At 30.3% G+C, this 20,968-nt stretch overlaps 1 protein-coding gene and 1 non-coding gene across 10 annotated transcripts; both read left to right on the forward strand.

Moving 5' to 3' along the window:
* The first annotated feature begins 1,597 nt into the window (after positions 1 to 1,597).
* LOC109803935 (putative glutathione S-transferase parA) lies at positions 1,598 to 17,952 on the forward strand. 9 transcript variants are annotated; one of them, XM_083071284.1, is made up of 5 exons: positions 1,598 to 2,000; positions 2,976 to 5,285; positions 9,008 to 9,793; positions 14,096 to 16,625; positions 17,642 to 17,952. In XM_083071284.1, exons 1-2 carry the CDS (start codon positions 1,683 to 1,685, stop codon positions 3,318 to 3,320), a joined length of 663 nt encoding a protein of 220 aa, XP_082927410.1. In that variant the 5' UTR covers positions 1,598 to 1,682; the 3' UTR covers positions 3,321 to 5,285; positions 9,008 to 9,793; positions 14,096 to 16,625; positions 17,642 to 17,952. The 9 variants fall into 9 exon arrangements, with proteins under 9 accessions (XP_082927410.1, XP_082927415.1, XP_082927416.1 ...); XM_083071289.1 differs by having other exon boundaries at positions 16,547 to 16,625; XM_083071290.1 differs by having other exon boundaries at positions 16,557 to 16,625.
* Positions 5,435 to 5,542, forward strand: LOC114916224 (small nucleolar RNA snoR100). The gene has a single exon (XR_003804610.1). It is a non-coding gene; the product is annotated as a small nucleolar RNA snoR100 (small nucleolar RNA).
* Positions 17,953 to 20,968: the final 3,016 nt, after the last annotated feature.

Raw genomic sequence — 20,968 nt, forward strand, 5'->3', positions numbered from 1 at the left:
ACTGGTACTGCGCATTGGGTATGCAAAAAGTTGTTTTGTGTCTTTAGCTGGGTTCAATCCCTAACTTCCAGAATCTGGATTTGAGATCAAATTTGGAGAAGATGTTGGATTTTTTTAGCAAAATAGGCAAAGAAGAAGTCTTTGGGAGAGGAAACTTATCATCCCTCAAGAAATGATTGAGGGGTTTGTAGTCAATGACTAATCTCTTTTTTTCTCTGAGTCTTTCTGATCTTTTTTCTACATAGAAAGCTTGACATGCCCAATTTGATTCAGTAGTTTCTATGAGACCTTGTCTGAGCAGTTCCTGACATTCTTGTCTAGCTAGCTTAAGATCAGATGGAGACATGCCTGGGTGAGTTACTTTTGTAGGATTTACATCCTCGTTCAACTTGAATGACAGTTGTATGAAGAAATCAGAATTTTTCCAGAGTGGATTTGGATGGGTGAAATCCTCATAGGTATTAGAACATAAAGATTTTAACTTTATCTTGAATTCAAGAAATTAAAAATATATTTAAATCTTTTATAAATTATATATTTTAAAATATTTTTATTTTATAACATTAAGTATAAAATAGTTCATAATAAAAATTAGTCAATACTTCTAATATTAAATATTTCATACTAATATCATAGTTAGTTAATAAAAAAAAGTTAGTTAATAAAAAAAGAGTATAATAAAATGTAATTTTATATAAGCCTTGTAATATATATATATATATATATATATATATATATATATATTTAAGGGCGATAATATGTCATGCATTATTGTTTATTGAGTAATTTTTAGGCATTTATATATTATAGGATTAAATACTCGGTTAGTTTTTCATAAATATTTGTTAATTTTATCTTTAATCTATCATAATTAAAAGGATTACATCGACTTAAATAAAATATTTTTAACTAAAAGAATTAAAAGATAAAATTTAAAGTATTTAAATTTATATTATACCAATTTCTTAAATATAAGATGATATCATAAATGAATTTATTATATATTAAAATGACAATCAGAATTCAGATTTAAGATTTTGTGTGTATCACCTCAATTCCTTACTCCTAAATCAATTCTAATAATAAAAAATATATACGTTCAATTTTAGAGATAAGGTAAAGTGACAATAAAACTCTTTGTCATTGTAACTGACTCTTGCACTTACATCAGAGTAGCAATTAAATTAAATGAGCAAGCCAGAGAGATTTGAATTTGTGTTTTAGTTAGGATACACATAATCAACTTTTGTCATTCTAGCTCACTCTTATACTCACATCACATCCCGTGTCAAATTTGATTTCTATTATAATACCATAAATATATCCGAATATGTTCCTTTCACATTTGCAGTGGTTCCACTAAGACACCCAAATCTACCATGTGTGCTCTAATTCTACAAAAAAAATGCTAAAATATTATAGAATTATTAGATAAGGATCGCCCTTCAATCGAAATCAAAAGTTGAACGAACAAGGAGTGTAACAAAGATAGATCTCATTTCCAACATGCATGAGCAATGACACCATCATTGGTAAACCTTCCACGTTTCATTTCTTGGCAAACAAGTAATGCACAAGTATAAATACCCCAAATCCACAAACATATGTAAACCATCTGAACAATCTTGGTCTCAAATTAAAATTAATCCAAGAAAGTTACATAGTATTATACCAAGGTAAAAATGGCAGAGGCTAATGTAGTTCTGCTGGATTTCTGGCCAAGCTCTTATGGAATGAGAGTGAAAATCGCTTTGGCTGAGAAGGGTATCACATATGAGTGCAAGCAAGAAGATTTTCAAGCTAAAAGTTCTCTGCTTTTGGAAACGAACCCGGTTCACAAAATGATACCAGTTTTGATTCATAATGGAAAACCCATATGTGAATCACTGAATATTGTCCAGTACATTGATGAGGCATGGAACCACAAACCTTCTCTCCTTCCTTCTGATCTTTACAAACGATCCCAAGCCAGGTTTTGGGGCGATTACATTGACAAAAATGTAAGTCATATGCATAGTTTTACATTTGTATAAGAATGGTCAAAATTAGTTTTTTCTTTGTCCTTTTCAATACTGATTAGATGGATGATTAGTTATAAGTTAAATTACATTTTTTTTTAATTTTGATCTTTTAATTTTTAATTTCATAATTTTAGTTCTTTAATTTTATTAAGTTTATAATTTTGATCCCTTTATAAATATTCAACCATTGATTGTTTAAATTGAAATGTTGGTATAATCATTTGAAATTAATCAAATTACATGATAATTAATATTTAACAATATTTTGGTTAAGTTACATTTTTAGTTTCCATTTTAATGTATTTAATCTCATGTTATCATTTTCACTAGATAAAAAAAATGAAATTAAAAGTAAAATATAACCTAAATATTATTAATATTAATTGTTCTATAATTTATTTAATGTCAAGTCATAAAAATCAATAAATAGACATTTAGTGAGTAGATTAAAATTTACAAATTTTATAAAATTACAAAATCAATAATTAGGAAACAAAAATTGTGAACCAGATATTATACAAAACTAAAAATACAATTTAACCAAAATGATATTTAGCAAAATTTTATAAACTGTCTGTGGCTGCAATTTTGATCACACTATAAGGCTTTTAAGTCATTGTAACTACAATTACGATTATATATAAATAATAATAAAAAAAATTATAAAAAAAATTTGGCAATTTCTCATGAAATCAAGAATGGCAACAAAACTGTAACAGTGATTTGGATTGGAACCACAATTCAAAACTTGTATTTTTACAATAATAATATTTGTTATTTGATATATTTCATGCACATTAACTACTAAAAATATAGGTGTAAAAAAAACCTACTAAAAGTATGTAGACATGACAAGGGCATAAATATTTACTACCTAGTTGGTTTTAGTTTTGCTATTTTTGTAAGTTGATTTTAAGAAGGGTAAAGATAGATTTGGGATTGTGTTTGGTGTAGGTATACAATAGTGTAAAGAGGGTATGGACAGGGAAGGGTAAAGAGCAAGAAGAGCACAATAAACAATTTATAGAATGCTTGAAGACCTTGGAAGATGAACTTGCAAACAAACCATATTTTGGTGGTGAAGACTTTGGGTATGTGGATGTGGCTCTTGTTCCCTTCACTAGCTGGTTTTACACAGTTGAGACATTTGGGAAACTAAGCATTGAGGAAGAATGTCCCAAACTTGTGGCTTGGGCCAAGAGGTGCATGCAAAAAGACAGTGTGGCCACGTCACTCCCTCACCCTCACAAGATCTATGCCTTTGCCCTGCAATATAAACAGAGACATGGACTTGAGTGAACAAACGTTGCTGCTGAATGCATGAGAATGAGATTGTGTCTTTGGTGAATAATAATAATGCATGAGAGTGAGACTAAAGTAATATATTTGTTATGTAAAATTATAATAGTGCGTCTGTGAATTTATGATTTTTAACGTGTTTTGAGCTTTTATTCCATTTGTGCTTCAACTGACTTTTAATGTTGAATTGAAATTTCATTTATGGTGTAACATCGTGAATAAATATGCATCCAAATCAAATGATGAAACTTTCTGGTTCTTCCATGCAACTTCAGTATGAAGAAGTTATTCCATGCTAGTTAACTCATATACATAAAGTCATGTCCAAACAAAATCTCATGAAAGATTTAACAATGTATCTATAGTAACTCGAGGTACTTGAATAAAAGTAACGGGAGTGGGGTTGAATTCTCGGACTACTAATTTTTGGCTTGGCCTAAATAGCTCAAATTATTTTATTTTATTTTATTTTTTATTTGTTACAAAAAAATATATTGAATTAAATAGATCCGGTAATTAGTTTGGTATGACCCATTTGGTTTACCTGATTAATCAAATTAACCCAAAAAAAATTTAAGTTAATTATTTTTTATGGGTCAAACCGGTCCATTGTTTAAGGGGGTGTATTTGAAAACTAAACGATTTTAAGTTGGTTATCATTTGATTCAAGAAGATTATTTTATTTTATTTTTATCTTTAATTTTAATTTTATTTTCTTAAAGCTCTTTAATTTTATTTTGTTTCCTAATTATTGGGAAAAAAATTCAAGTCTCACATCGACTAGAAATTAGGCGATTGAATAGTATATAAGTGGAAAACAACTCTCACTTTACAAGCCGATTTTGTAAAGTTGAGTTAGTCTTAAATCCACTATTTTATTATGGTATCAAATCTATCATAGATTCTTAAAAATTGGTCACCTACCATTGATATATGCGCCATAGGCATGAAGGAGTGTATTGAGAAAAATTCAAGTCCCGCCAATTCTATATCATTAAAAAGGGTTACCTAGGGGTGTATTAAGAAAAACTAAAGTTCCACCAATCCTAGATCATTAAAAAGGGTCACCTATCATTTATTTTATCCACGTACTAAGCCCAATAGTGTTGGACTGGACGTGAGGGAGTTATTGGGAAAAACTCAAGTCCTGGACGTGAGAGTATATTGAAAAAAACCCAAGTCCCACATCGACCAGAGATTAGGCAATTACTTAATATATAAGTGGAAAGCAGCTCTCACATTATAAGCTGGTTTTGTAGAGTTGATTTAGCCTTAAATCCATTATTCTAAGACTAATTTCTAAAAAAAATTAATTAAAAATATTTAAAACAAATTTATTGATTTCACTTTTTTTTTTCATATATGATTTTAAAAAAAAAAGGAAACGAAGTAAAGTCAAATATATTTTCTCGACCTAAACTATGTCTAATATTTACTACGCTGTGTACTAATATGAAACCAAATTATTTTCGAAGTACTAATCAAAATAATTATTTTCTAAATTACCGTTATTCACATTTCACACAGTAATCTACTAAATCGTAAAATCTTTCTAACAATTTCTAACTTCAAATAGGATAGGATAAAATGTATTTTTTTTTTATCTCTCTAAATATAACTTAATTTGGTTTTGGCTCTCAATAATTATATTTTTTTTGTTTACTCTTCATTTAAAAATTTTAAAAATATTGTTTATTATAATTTAATTATTCATAAAACCATTTCAAAAATAAAATTTATGAAGACTAATTTAATGATTTTTTTTTTACATAACTAAAATCAAATGAAATCGTAATGAAGATAAAAATGTACAACGTAACCCACAATTTAGTTTGGGCCAAGCCTCTGAAGAATAAGCCCAATAACCTAGCAAGTAAACCCTAATCGACTATCTCCTTCTATAAATAGCGACTCCACTCTCACATGTACATCATCGGCTGAGAGAGAGTATAGCAGCGGTACAAGGTTTGGTTTCGTTTCATTTAGGGTTTTGGCGTTCGTTACAGTTTCGTAGGCTTGGGAAATAATGTTTCTCTTTATTGTTCTGTTTATGGTGTTTGTGATACGATGTTGAATCTGAAACCGTGCACAATAAGCCGATGCTCTGGATTGAATTATGAAGGCAGCATGGTTGTGGGCACGGAAATTGATCGTATTGGGTCAACATGTCTGCTCTCACTGATGAAAACAATGATTTGAGGGCCTGGTTGTAACCCACATTTATTTCCTCCTTGAACCTTTTTACACTTATGTCTTTTGAAATGATTTTGAATACTTTTGTTTTGAATTTTGTTGCCATTGGTGAATCGTTGAAATGTGAAGATTGGAAATTGTTGATTTCTTAATAATGTCTGCATTAGAATCTGATGATTTCTAGGCATTCTTTTTGTGGTTGGTAATACATTTTTTTTTTTTATCTTTTATCTTTAGTTTTTGAAACGGAATATCTATTTGAAAAATTTTAAAATAAATTTAGTTTATTTTCTTTAAAAAAAAAATGAGGTTTTTAGTTTTAACATCTTAAATTAATTGAAAATTTTTCAGTGTACTGGGGACTTTTTTACTTTAATAAACTGTATATAAAATAAGATATTATATGTATTTGTTTATTTATATAATTTAATTTTATATAAAAACTTAATGGTATAGAAAATTTTATTATTCATATAATAATAATAATAATAATTTTAATAATTTCCCTCAATAATTTTAATAATTAATAGACTAAAAATTTATTTTAGTATCTTATAATAATTGTTTGTTTTAATTTAGTCTAATTTTTATTTTTTATCTCAATTTAGTTTTTAATAAATTAAATAGTTGCAATGTCAGATTTTTATATAAATTATTTAGACGAAGTTAATTGTTAGTCACGTGGATGTCAAATTTTTGTCATGATCAGAACAGCCCGTTCTAAAATTAGAATGGTCCATTTTGTTTTGGTTTTAGAATAGACCGTTCTAGTTCTAGAATGTCACACATGCTGTTAATGATTATATTCATAAATTTTAGATCGTGATGACAATACTTATTAATATATTTATAATATTAAAAATTTTATATATAATTTTTTAAAATATAAATGTATATTATAATTATTTTTTACCAGTTTTTATATTTATAATTATGATTAAAGATGAAAATAAATTAAGTCAGATTATGTTATATTATAATTTAATAAATTTAAATTTAATTTTTGTTAAAAATACATGTTATAAATATATATTTTTTATCATAGATATTTTTTAAAATGTTTAGTTACATAATAATTTTAAGGATTTACTTAATAATAATTTAATGCTAATAAAAATATATAAATAAATATGTTAAATTTTATAAAAATTAAGTTTAATTTATTTATCATATAAAGATGTTTTTAATATGTGATATAAATTTTTATAAGGCTTAAATACGTTTTTAATTCTTTAAATTTAGAGTAAATTTATATTTGATCTTTCAAATTTAAAATTCTTTTTAGTTCTTGTAATTTTAAAAAATTTTAATTTAATTCTTATATTCAAATTTTGTTAAAAAATTTATCAAATATTATTGTATAAAATTTATTTATTGATATTTCTATTAGGGAAAATATCACATTAAATTTTATTGATATTGCATAACTGTCTTAATTAGTCACTTTTAAATGTTATTGGTGACTTAAGAGACTAAAATAAGATAAAAAAATAATTTAAATATATATATATATATATATATTAGAATATAATTTTTATTTTTTAAAATATATTATTTTTTAGATTAAAAAAACTTTTGTATGTGTAAATGGTTTGCTTCGATTTTTGAACCATACTAGTGTATTATGTTGGTTGGCGTTCTAGAACGGCTCGTTTTGAATCTAGAATGGCTCGTTTTGATCTTAGAATGATCAATTTTGCTGCACGCGTTGGTGTTAAATAATGTATCTGGAACGAGTTGTTCTAGATGCAAATTTTACACACCATGAATGCAACTGGAACGAGCTGTTCTGGTTTCAGAATGTGTTGTTCCGGTTCCAGATACATGACAAAATTTGACGTTCACGTGGCATGAACATAGCTTCCACATGGCATCTACGTGGCCAACAATTAATTCCGTCTAAATAATCTAGACGGAAGTTTAACATTATAATCAATTAATTTATTAGGGATCAAATTGAGACTAAAAATAAAAGTAGGACTAAATTGAAACAAACAATTATTATGAAGGACTAAAATAGATTTTTAGCCTAATTAATAATATTACTAATTAATAATAATAATTATAATTTTAATAACTTAGAATTTTAATAAGTTATAATTTTAATAATGTTGTGAAAGTCATTTTAAATTATTAACATTATAAATTATTAAAAGTATAAAATATTAATATTATATTTTATTAAATTCATTACTTCATAAAAATATAATTTATTAATATTATAAATTATTAACATTATTAATTTTTATAATTATAAATTATTTTATATATAAATTTATATAATTAATGTAATTATTTTTCAATTTCGTTCCTGCTAAAATGGTAATGACGTGATATATTAGATTAAATTACCTACAACATTATGAAGAATGTGATTGATGCGCATTTAAGTTCTTGGTTGTCCTTTTTTTTAGTACTCTCAAGATTCTTATTATAAATTGACATGTACATTTTATAAGTTAACTTATTGTGAATTAGTTAGTGGATAATTTGAGATTAACACAAAAGATTTATATTATAAATTGACATGTAGATTTTATAAGTTCACTTATTGTGAATTAGTTAGTGGATAATTTGAGATTAACATATTGTGTTTCTAGTTCCTTGGCTTCCGTCAATAATAATGATGTTTCTTATGTTGTCTGGGTTTTAGAATAACTCATTTAATGCCATTAGAATCATGCCCTCTTGCCTCATCCCTCATGTTTCATAATAACTCATTTGTTCTTGTTGTTTAGATTTGTTGTTTGCCTTCGTTTGGGTTGGGTTGTTTGTTTGCAATTTCTTCTTGAATCTAAAATGTAACCTTATCCCGAAAAAAATTGCAATCTGTGTATTCTAATACTTGATTAGTACTCTATGCTATAGATTGTAATGTAATGAATTCTGAAGTAGATCCTAGGTTGTGTTTCTAGTCCCTTGGCTTCTGTCAATAATAATAGCATTATAAATTAGGCGTGTAGATGTTGGTATGATGTTTCTTATGCTATTTTAAATGTTTATCCGTGCGGGAATGGGTTTCAGAATAACCCATTTAGTGTTGTCAAAATCATGCATGTGTAAAGTTAGTAACTTTAGGGGAACAGTGGCAAAGTATTGTTACTATTGAATAGAAAATCAGTAACTTTAGTGAGAATTAGTGATGGGTGGCTTATTAATTAGGAGTGCAACTAGTAATTTTGATTAGTGATTTCTTAAGTTGCATTTGCTGCTTGTGATGACAATGTGTTGAACGAGAACCAACGCCATGGATCAAAGTTTTGATTCCTCAAGTTTTACTCTTACCTCAAGTTCCACTCTTACTCATTGTGCAAATTTGGGTTGGAAACTTGATTTAATTGCTCATTTTGATCTTTGACAATTGTTGCAAGTTGTCTAATTTTCAATTTTTCCTTTAGGTACGAGAGATAGTAACATTAGCAATTTTTTTGATTCTCACACGGTATATCAATTTTAATCTAGATTTCAAGTTTATGTAATTTTCTTCTTTGCAGTAGCATAATGTATTTGGATGAAAATTAGGTGTTTAAACAACTCTTTTTTGCTAGATCTAGTCAACGGCCACTTGATCAATACTCAAGTTGGATTCAAGTTGGAGTGACGTCAGCTTATGGCATAAAATCTCAAGAAAGATTTTTGAATCCAATTCATATGTCTATAAGATGTCATTGTCTAACTTACTTTCAATTGTACAGCGATATCAATACTATTTTATATTTTATACGGTAGATCTTTCATTGAGGAAAATGCAGAATAATTTTTTCAGGAACATGATTCAGAATGTCTTTGGGAGACCAAAAAGGTATTTTAACATTTCAAGACATTGAAAAAGTGCAAAATGTTACCTTTTTATCCTGATTGAAAAATATTGATGATCCGATCCAACTTTCCCCAAATTCAACATCATCAATATTTTTTGAACAAGATAAAACGGTAACATTTTGCATATTTTCAATGTCTCGAAATGTTAAAGTACCTTTTTGGTCGGATAATGGCTCAAAGACAAGTTGAATTATGTTCTTGAGAGGATTATTCTGCATCTTACTCAATGAAGGATCTATCGTATAAATAGTATGATATTGTTGTACGATTGAAAGTAAGTCAGATAATGACATTTTACAAACATATGAATTGGATTCAAAATTTTTTTTTGAGATTTCATGCCATAAGTTTATGTCGTTCCAGTGTTGACTAGATCTAACAAAAAAGAGCTGTTTAAACAAAGGAAGCATATTGGCGGAAACGTGTAAAAAGAGTTGTTACAGGCCACTTTGCATGCGGTAAGAACAAAACGGCGTCGTTTGGAAAATAAAAGTTGAACTTGTTTCTTTGCAGCGTGTGTGTGGACAAGAAACCCTTAGCGCATGCTCTCTTTGCATTTGCACTGGAATCCTTAGTATAGCTCTTCATCTTCTTGCTTTGCTTTGTCTGTGTTTCAGTCTTCTCAATGTAGTTGTTTCAAGATCAGTGTTACCTTTGATGAATTAGTGGGTAGTTGCACAATTTGTTGTCCATGTTGGATTTACCCTTATGACGGTATATCATGCCAACGCACAGCCCACCCAAGCATAGATGGTGTTAAATTGTGGGTTGGCGATTATTTTCAGTTTGTAATATATTTGAGTTTTCTTGTTGGCTCATTTTTCACTTTCCTTGTGGAGGGAAGGAGGCAGAACGGGTGTTTGTCCATTGGTTAGCACATATTTTTGTCTTCCATTTGAATCAAGCATCGTATATAAAAAAAATGAAATACATAATGTCTTTTTTGTTTTAAGGTATTAATTAGGTATGTTATGACTCTCTGATTGCCTTTTCTTCCATGGTTAGAGAATTAGGGCTTCAAAATGATTCATTTTTAATGCATCTGTGTGATATAGTATAATAATTTATTTATTTTAATATAATGTTATATAATAAAATTTAGATATTTGACATTATTACTTTTTTATTTTTTATTATTTATTTAAAAAAGATTGACTTCCTTAATTCACAAAAAGTGCATAAATAGATTAATGTTATTGATGTTATCACATCTATTCTGGTATGTAAGTCAATTATAAGTTTAAATTAATGAATTTAAATATTTATAATATAAATTAAATTTATTATTTATTACACTTAATTGTTTTTTGTTGACAGAGATTGTCAATTGGGTTTTGTGAAAATGCTATTTCCAAAATTGTAAAATATATTGATTTAGTTGATTCAAATGACAACATATTTGAATGTAAAATAACTTGAAAAATTGAATCAAGTCTGCACTGAAATTTGACTATTTGCATAATCAACAATATAAGGGAGGATTTACTATTATATTTGGAGTAATGCAAGATAAGGATAATTATATTTACTCAGATTTAGTTTAATTTTGCAATACTTATCTTTATGTAATGTTTATTTTTTTTTTCTTTTCAATATATATGTTAAATACATTTAATAAAGCAGACAAAATTGGCATAGCATCTTAGTAATTTGGCATAGCATAGAACTAACTTAATATATTCAACATTAATATAAATCTAAGCTTAATGTCACCGTCTGTTTATTAATCATTGAATTTACACAATATTAAAATTTACATTAACAACAAATTAAAAAGTCTTTTGTTTTAAATGTGACCTCCAATTTTGATGGAAGTTCTTGGAGAAGATTGTTGTTCTTCCAAGTTCCCATGTAAAGGATTAAAGAAACTCTTGAGGTAAACCTTCAAAAACACTTGAATCTCCACGAAGTGATCTTCAATGGAGTGGAAGCCTTGAAGAGATTCGGTTACTCCTTAGCTTGTTGTAGAAGCTTGAGGAACCAAGACAAAGTTTGAACAACTTTGATAGAAACCTTAGACAGAAAATTCTCTACGGTTTTTAGGGATTCTTGAGTGAGAGAAATCTGAAGTTTTATTTCTCAAAATGTTCAAAAGTGAATACAAGTGAAGAGAAAATAAATATATAGGGAGAGGTAGCATGTAGTGTAAGCTAGCCTTAACCATGGTTCATTAGGAACCATGGTAAGGTGTAGCTAACCATCCATGGTTTCTAAAACTTGTAGGAGAAGTTAACATTGACTATGGTTCACTTAAGAACCATGGTAAGGTCAGCCTAACCTACCAAGATTTAGAAACTTGGAAGGCAAGCTTCAAAGCTTGAAGGAAAAGCTAGCAAATTAAAGCTAGCAAATTTCGGCTAAGAACAAAGGTGAAGGCTAGGCGGCCAAGGCTCCAAAATGCTCTATGATTTATTTCAAAAATATTTGATTTGGTTTAGTTAGGTTCATCATATGATGATGAGACCTAGCTAAATCAAATCTATGAAAAATTAGGAGCAAAATGAGTCTAATATGCAAAATTTTGCCTAGACCCAGTTCTGGTCCAATTACTAGTCACACCCTCAAGCATTGCTAAATGTCACCTCTTTTTCTCTACTGAAAAAATAGAAAATGAATGTATCAACAAGGGAGGTTAAATGGAGTTAAACTCTCCAAGTAACCCACCCTAAAATCAATATACAATCACTAATTAAAAGTAAGTAAAGTGCCTCACAAATACAAAGGCAAAATTAGACCTATACAAAGGAACTATGTACAAACATATGAAAAGGTCTTTAAGATCATCTCATTCCTCTTGGTTCTTTTAAGATATCACCTTTTGGATTCATTGGCCTTGGCCATAGTATATCATTCCCTTCCTCTTGAAAAAGATTTGACCTCAAATCTCGAGGGTCTTCATGATTATTGGATACACCTACAAATATATAATACAATTTATTAGAGGTGATATTCTGAACAAATAAATGTGAAAGGTGTATCCTAAAAGGAATCCTTTCATGGAACCTAAAGAAATTAATGATACTGGAAGGTTACAGCCTTAAATGCGCCAAGCGCGTATCTGCCAAGTCTGGCGCATTGAATGCTTGCACGTTTGTAACCCTAATTACGCCCGGCGCGACATGACAGTGCCTGGCACCATACCAGATAAGGGCAACCCTTGGGATTCTACTGATACCGCACCTGGCTCGACTAATTGTGCGCCCGGCGCGACCCTTCAGATGCCCCTTTAACCTCTCACCCCCACTCTCCCACTCTTCACTCACTCAACCTTTCAACCTCTATTCTCTCAACTTCTCAATCTCCCAACCCTCTCAACTCCCTCCCCTCTTCTTTGCAATCTCCCATTCTCACGCTCACTCCCCCAACCTTCACTCTTTTCTCTTAAACGCCCATCTCTCTCAAACTCTCACACTCTCTCACGCTTGCCTCCTCTCATCTTCACCAACCTCTCAACTTCCCCTCTACAATCTACCTACTACGTATGGGATGACCCTCACCTATTCAAGATTGGTGCAGACGGCCTACTGAGGAGGTGTGTCTCAAGAGAGGAGGCCAAGAGTATTTTGTGGCACTGTCACAACTTTCCTTATGGAGGGCACTTCAACGGAGAAAGAACAGTTGCCAAGGTGCTTCAAGCTAGATTCTACTGGCCGACACTCTTCAAAGATGCCCACAGTCATGCCAAGCAGTGCGACAGTTGTCAATTACAGCATTAAAATGCCATTAACTTTTAATTAATTAAGAAAATCGTGAAATTACATCATGTGGGTGCATTTGTTAATTTTAAAGTCTTTGGTTTAAATTAGGTACATTTAAATTAATTTACAAAATAAATATTATGGATGTGTTTGATAAATATTTGTATAATAAAATTTTGTAAAAAAAGTATAATATTTATTGTTTAGAATAAATGGATCTACAATGTTTTGAGTAAATAATGTATCATCATAAAAAGTAAGGGTACGTGGCTACATAAAATATTCAAAACCCATGGTCCTACTAAATATACTGCAATGATGTTGATATTGTTATCTCTTGCAGGCTTTTAAGTGGTATGTGTCCATGTTGATAATAATGACAATTAAAGTAAATTGCTTGACCTAAATATAAACCCTAATCTTATAAAGTATACTAAGGTGGACACTAACTTCTATTTATACTCCATAAAGCCGAAACTAAACGAAGGTGGCATAAAATTATTCTTGAATAAATTGGAGATTTGCAAAAAAAAAATTGAAAACATTAAAGTTTATAAATGTAGGAGGTTGTTAGTTAAAAATATTTTAGATTATAATAGTCTATCATTAATTTAGGAGAATGTGGTGTTTTTTGGCCACCAATATTCAATATTTTTTGTCAAACATTGCACAAAAACTCATACATTCATCAAGTATAACCAAAGAAGAAAGTTCATCCCTTGAGAAATCAACATCATTGGGTAAAGGAAGATCCTCACATTGATCGTTACTGAATTTGTATGCTAAAATCACATGTGAGTAACTAATATACAAAAACACAACCCAATGCAAACCCTAATGAAAATACAAACCCAAAGACTTGTTCTTAACACTAAAATGAGTATCAGTATATAACCAATACATATTGTTATGAATGGTGGACCACTTATCATTTGTGAATGAGTAACTCTCAACTATGGCAATCCGATCAAATTTGTTTTCATATTGTAAGACCTATACCTTTCTTGTTATTCTTCTCACTCATCTCCTTCTCTATTTCCCTTTCAACTCACTTTTTTTCAGTTGAGGAACCTTAAATTCAAGGATTCACATAGATGCTGGATAGTAGAGAAAGTAGTAAGCCTTGAAGCTCGGAGTTGGCTCGCATCACCATTTCTCTTCTTCTTTTTTTTCTTCCCCGTGAGCTCGGAACCGGAATTCTTCTCCCTCCAAGGTAAGGGAAGCTAGGATCTTGGACGGTTGTTTGAATTGAAGTTTGATATTAGTTGGGTTTCTGAAAATTTGAGTGTTTGGAGGTGAGTTTAAGGTTAGTTGCATGTTGAAAGTTGAGATTTTGATTGTCTTGACAGAAGATGTAACATTGATGATTTTTCTTTGAATTTGGTTGCTTGCATGTGGAATTTCTGGTGTTTTATGAGTTCTATGAACAAAATGAGTAGAGATTATGAAGGTAGATCATGTTTTGGGATAAACATTGATGGATTATAGCTAGAAAATGAAAAGGGAAGCCGTGGAAGTGTAGAACCTCTGCACTTGGCGCTAAAGCGCTAAAGGGAGCGCTGAACTGGATGAGAAATTAAGGTGATCAAGATCTGGAGCTATAGCTCTGAGTTGGGCGCTACAGCCCTGGGAGAATGTGAAGTTGGTAGAGGGTTTGAGTTGCAGCCCCAAGTTGGGCGCTACAGCCCCAGGAAGCCCAGGAGAAAACGAAGCTGGCAGAGAGTTTAAGCTAGAGCGCTGAATTGAGAGCTGTAGCGTTGGGGCTATATGACCGAATTTGGTCTTAAGATCTTCATGAAAGTTGTATCCTTGGATGTTAGCTTTCCAATGGCACCAAAATCACCCAAAAATGAGGTCTAGAACTATAGATATGGTTATTTTAGTGAACAGGGGTCAAGTTGTCAGCATTAGTTATAGCTGTTGCGATTTTTATAATTTTTAACAAGGTAGATGATAGAATTAGGACTTGATGTCTTCATGAGAGTTGTAGTAAATCTTCTTATCTTTCATTTGAGATAAGGATGAGAATGATAAGATTAGTATAACTTAATTTATTCTATTTTATGTGAAGGTTGCCATTTAACACTAAGTAATTTGGTTAAGTTAAAAGTTATTTTGGGTGCTTAGGTTGATGTATGTTGTTTATATGTGTAAGTTGGCTTGATAAATGAGTTTTAAATATGTAGTATGAGTTGTATTATGTGATGAAAGTGTTGTGTATTGAGATAAATGATAAAATGTTGATAAGTGTGTTGTGAAGTTGTGTAGTTATATTGGGATATTATATGAACAATGTTGATATGTCATTGAGATGTATGTTTAGCATAGTTTAGTAAACTAGTTGTGTAGTTGAGTAAATGAGTAGAGATGATATGAGTTTAAAAGTTGTGTGTTGACTAAGTTGTTGTTGAGCTGAACTGAGTTGTGTGTTAATTGTGTTGTGATGATGAGTTGTTGATTACTAGGACTAGAGGAGATGTTTTTGAAGTTGTTCATCCCATTGTGTGGATTAAGATAGTTGTGATGCTCTAAGATCCCAATTTGTTGAAAATCCCTCATTAGAAAGTTGTCCCTTGGAGTGGATGATGTGTTGTTCTCCTCTAAGACTTAGTTGATCTCGTGTGTGGGCAAGGTTGAGACACACATGTATGAAGTGACCACGGTATAGGGGTCAGGTCAAGCTATACCGATTACAAGCGGCCAATTCGAGTAAAGTACGAAGTCGAGAACTTAGTTCCTAAATGAGTATCGGAAGGTTGTAATATTTGGAGGATAGTTAGTAGGCTAATCCCACATGTGAATTAGTTGAGCTAGCTAATGCCGTGGTAGGCCTAAACCCAACTGTCCTATCCTGACATGGTACTATACTTCCTTGTTTAAGTGGCAAAGTCTGAGAAACTATTATTGTGTTGTGGATTTTATCCAAATTTTTTGTTTACCAGCAAGCCCAAAAAGGTTCTATGTTGTCGGTTTGGTAGGACCTAGCCACTTAGACTACTCATCCTATGTTGTAGGAGATCTCCGAGTTGAAATACTTGACGACGCATATATGTTGATGAGTTATATGTGTTTATACGTTGTGAAGTTGTTATAAAGTTGTGTGTTGTCTATTTGTTGTGTGTTGCATAATGAGTAAGTTGTTATTGTTGATAGTGATGTTGTGTTGCATGTTGCTTTTATATTCATATGTTGTTTAAGTATTATGTGTTGTATATTATACATTATATCAATGCATTTTTATTATTTTAAAAAAATTTAAAATTATTTTAAAAGCACATTCATATTATAAATTGAGAAATAATAATCTATATATTTTATGTATTTATCAAATAATTGCTTAAAATTATCACTAATTATATTAATTATTTAAAATTAATAATGATTATATTATATTGTTATTTAATTCAAGTAACTTTTAAATAATAATTTTACTTATTGAATTCTAAGACTACTTATTTCGTAAATTCTACCTATAATTATACTATTATATAATGCCTAATTCTTTGTGATTAGCAACAACCAGGGTGCTGAAGAACTAGGCTCTGAAAAACCAGCTAGTATACAAATGCATATAAGCATTAGCAGAATCAAGGTAATCTCTCCAATAATAAATGTATACTATCCGGCTGACAAATGACTTTCATGACTTTTGTGTAGATAGGCTTGACATGTTAAAAAATGATTTAATTCTGTTAATGTTGAACTTCATGACATTTAATCTATAAATTGGTCTTTGCTTGATGACATCAACTGGAGCTCATTTATAAAGAAGCCTGTAAGTTGTTCAAAAAATCAAAACAAAAGCAAGTTTACTATCAAGCCTCACCTTCCATGCATTTTCAAGACTTTGGTCCACGTTCTCTGCATCAACTTTAAGAGCTAGTGAACTTAGTAACTCTGCTTGTTGCATCAATGCGTTTATCTTTGGGTCATCCTTTTTAAGGAATGTTCCTTGAATCTTATCATTTTGGACTGCAAAATCATGATAATCCAAGAGTTGCATTAGAATGATAGGTGACCAATGTTATTTCAGGCTTAATATATAAGAGGTGTTTTGGCTTATTTTCTATTTTCATTTTTAGGTGAAATGTTTTCACTTATAATTTAAAGCTGTCACCTCGTTTTCATTTAGTTTCCTATTTTCCTTATGTTGATTTCAGTTTCACCATTTCCTTCACAAAATCTTGAAAACAGGAAACAAAAAAATGTGATATTTATTATTTTTATAATTACTAGTGAAAAGATATTAACTGAAAATTTAAATTAACATAGTAAACAAATCAAATGGTGCGTTTGTTTCATGAAAATGTTTTACGTTCTCATTGTCAGTTTTCATTAATGATTACAAAAATGTCACAGGGTTTTCACTTGTTTTCTGTTTTCAAATATTTGAATAGGATATGGGCAACATAGGAAACAAGGTGAAAATAATGTGACATCATTGTAATTGTAATTAATAATAAAAACAGAAAACACTTCCACAAACCAAACACACTCTTAATATAGTCCTGCTCTCTTATTTTTTGTTTCACAAACTGCAAGTATTAAGTTCCATAACAATATTTCAATTTAAAGACATTACCATAATCACTAAACTTCAAATTGCAGGCAGGATGCTGGTCTGGCAAGTTGACATTGTGAGAGTTTTGAGCTAAAACTGAAAATGGTGTTCTTGGTTGTTGATTTATTGGAATCCCATTTTGTTTATGTGATCTGTCTCCAAGGTTGATCTTTTCTGCAGCATCAGGGATATGGGATCTCCTATATTGCAATAGGATGACATGTTAACATTCTTCTTAATAGAATTTGTATATTTTGATCCCTTAATTCACCATACCTCATTTTCTTAATAGCTACTACAGATTCTGTTGCTATATCTATATATTTTTTGTCTTCCAATCAGTAAAATTTATACTCAAGCATGGAAGGATATGATATAGAAGGAATAAGTCTGCACACACCCAAACAAACACAGAAAAGGAATGTTAGTTTCATATGATACAAGGAAGTTGTATTTTTAATTTGATATATAAGCTATGAAGCTAAAATAAATTCTCAAATAATTCATAGTGAGGCAATAATTCATTTTTATGATGAGACATTCATTAAGACAGTGAAGAAACAAACAATGGATACAATTATGCAAAGAATTGGGTTTTGAGTCAAGATTTGAACCTATAAATGTATATGTAATCAAATCAAATATTCACATGAGATAAATCTACAAAAACCTTTGTCAAAAATATCATATGACATTGTGAGCATTTTAGAATCTAAAAACAAAACCAGAGGCTGGAAAATGAGAATCCAACTAAGTTTACATCTAATAAGATTATTTATACCTCCCAACTTTTCCCACAATGCAGCCAAGAGATTTAGTAGAAAACGATGGGTATAATATGAACTGTTATATCCTTCAAACAGTCTTTTGGATTAAAATGCTAGTACATATGTTAACAGTCTAACAGCATAGCTGAAGCATCCTTCTTTAAGGGTATAATTATTGACATCAGACTCTAGTTCAATATGTTCTGCATTTTAATTTTTTACTTTAATTGCAACTTTTCTTCTGTTTTCATGTTTCTTCTTGGATTGCAACCACCTAGATAAACTTTGAAACATAAAACAAACTGGGAGAGATTAGAGAAAGTGCAGTTAATGAATTTAAAGATAGAAAAATGTATCCTTCAAACCAAGAAAATAACATGAAGAAAAACGCATTCTTAAATAATAAAATCATTTCAGTTTGAATTTAGGACAATGACAACACCCAAACAACATACCAAATTGAAGACCAGAGAATAAAACACAACATAGGAATTCAAATTGATAGTTTAATAAAGCAAAATAAGATCAACCTTGAAGACCCAAAATCAAACTAAACTAAAACAAATATATTAACCCAAAATCAAGCACTTAAAGTAAGCGCTACAATAACATCAGTGTTTTTAGTAGGTATCCTCTAGCATGCTACAAGATGGTAAACCAAAACAAGCACAAAATTTTGCATCCACTGCATGTCTATACCTCCTTTTCAGTAGTACTTCTTTTGTGTTGCTCTAAAAATCTGACTCCCATCCCCATTTCTTCAAAAGGATCCATAAAAAGCTGAAAGTGGAGAGCAATAAACATAGCTATACCAAAACAATTGATTCACAAATTAAGACAGCAATAAGACCAATTTACCAATTTTAGAAGATAATACTAAATAGTAATAATTCTGAACATGTATTAGAGATGTTCAAATCCAAATCATTACCATTGTAAAAATAGAAATTTCTGAAATTCAAGAAATAACACATCCTACATTACTCTTTTGGAACTCTTTGAAAAATAATGTGCAACAGGATGAAAGAAAACAACACACAAGCATTTTAGAGTTAGAGCTCTACAGCTAGTGAATCAATTAAACCAGATACGATTTTCAAGCGATATTGGGCAATATCACTTTCCAAATTAAGAAAAAAATATTAAATTTCAACTGGTACAATGAAATCTTCCTGTACCAATCAAGTAGACTCAAATATTAAATATTAAATTGAATCAAGTAGAGGGACTTTGACCCAGTATCATGTTCTCCTGAAACCTGTAGACAACATATATGATTTCTCAAATAAACTCATTGCACAAAAGATGATGATCCAAAATTCACACCTTGGTTCCAAGTAAGAATCTGTTGGAAAGACGAGGACTGAACAATGGCTGAACCAATCAATAATGTACAGTGGTAAACTTCAATCAAATTGTGTCGGCATCACTACACCAAGCAACGATGACTTAACACATATTTTTCAACCAAAACTTCATTATAACAATGACTTAACACATTTTATAGCATTTAATACAATCCTTCATTACGCAAATAACCGAGACAAAACTTTAAATCTAATTAAAACAAACACCACCAAAAGTAACGAAATAACTGTATTCAAATTTTGTCCTTACAAAACTAAATTTTGAAATTTAATTTCGGTTTCAGCTATTGAAACTGCGACCACGCAAGGCAACACAAAACAAACTAAAAAATGTGACATACATACCCAGCGACAACTCTTGTTCAGCTCTCCTCCTCCTCTCTCCAGTTGCGGGCTTCATTCACAGTATTGAAAATCAGAAAACAAAGGTAGTTAGGGATTTCACAAATCGGAAACGCGAAGAGAAAGAGAGAGACGGTTACCGATTGAGATTGCAGTGATTCTGGCGCGGAGGTGGATGCGTGCGACGCTTTGTTCTTCCTACCTGGGAGGGGTTTGCGGAAATGAGGGTTTTGCGAAAATCGAAAGCAAAAAGTTGAAATTGAAACGTACCATGCTTGCGAGAAGCTAGCGTGTGCTTCACTCTCGCCATGGGATTCAGTGGAAGAAGAAAACTAAACGAAACGAAACTTCACTCTTCCGAATTGGTTTTCTTCAGTTTCGCCTCTTGCTCTTGCATTCTGTTTTCTCTTCTTTTTTAAATTTTCATTTTCCCCAAATTTTTCCCCAAAGTACCCCTGCCTCGCACAAATTGCCGGACTTCGTTTTAAATTTCTTTTTTTAAGTTTAATGTTAATAAAAAAATTATTAAACTTTCTGGCGGTTTAAAATCGCCAGAAATTGCCAACACTCAGAAATTGTCAATAATTTGTAGCATTACCATCCTTGCGACAAAAGTAACACTTTTTGGCGGTTTATGGAAACCGCAAAAAAAAAACCGTCAGTAATTACCTATTTTTTTGTAGTGATAAATAATTGTTGATTCTTTTATTTTAAAACTATTCATAAGTAGCTGTTTGTAAAAATAATATATCTTTTTTTTAATAAAATGCACAGGTCTAAATTATATATATATAAATGAGATATGACAATAAAATTTTGTTATCTTTATTATTATTTTTTTATGTATTACATTTATCAAAAGGTAAAATAAAATTTTAGTCTCTATAAAAAAAAATTG

This window comes from Cajanus cajan, chromosome 3 (genome assembly GCF_000230855.2).
Source record: "Cajanus cajan strain Asha chromosome 3, NIPB_CcT2T_4, whole genome shotgun sequence".
Classification (NCBI taxonomy): Eukaryota; Viridiplantae; Streptophyta; class Magnoliopsida; order Fabales; family Fabaceae; genus Cajanus; species Cajanus cajan.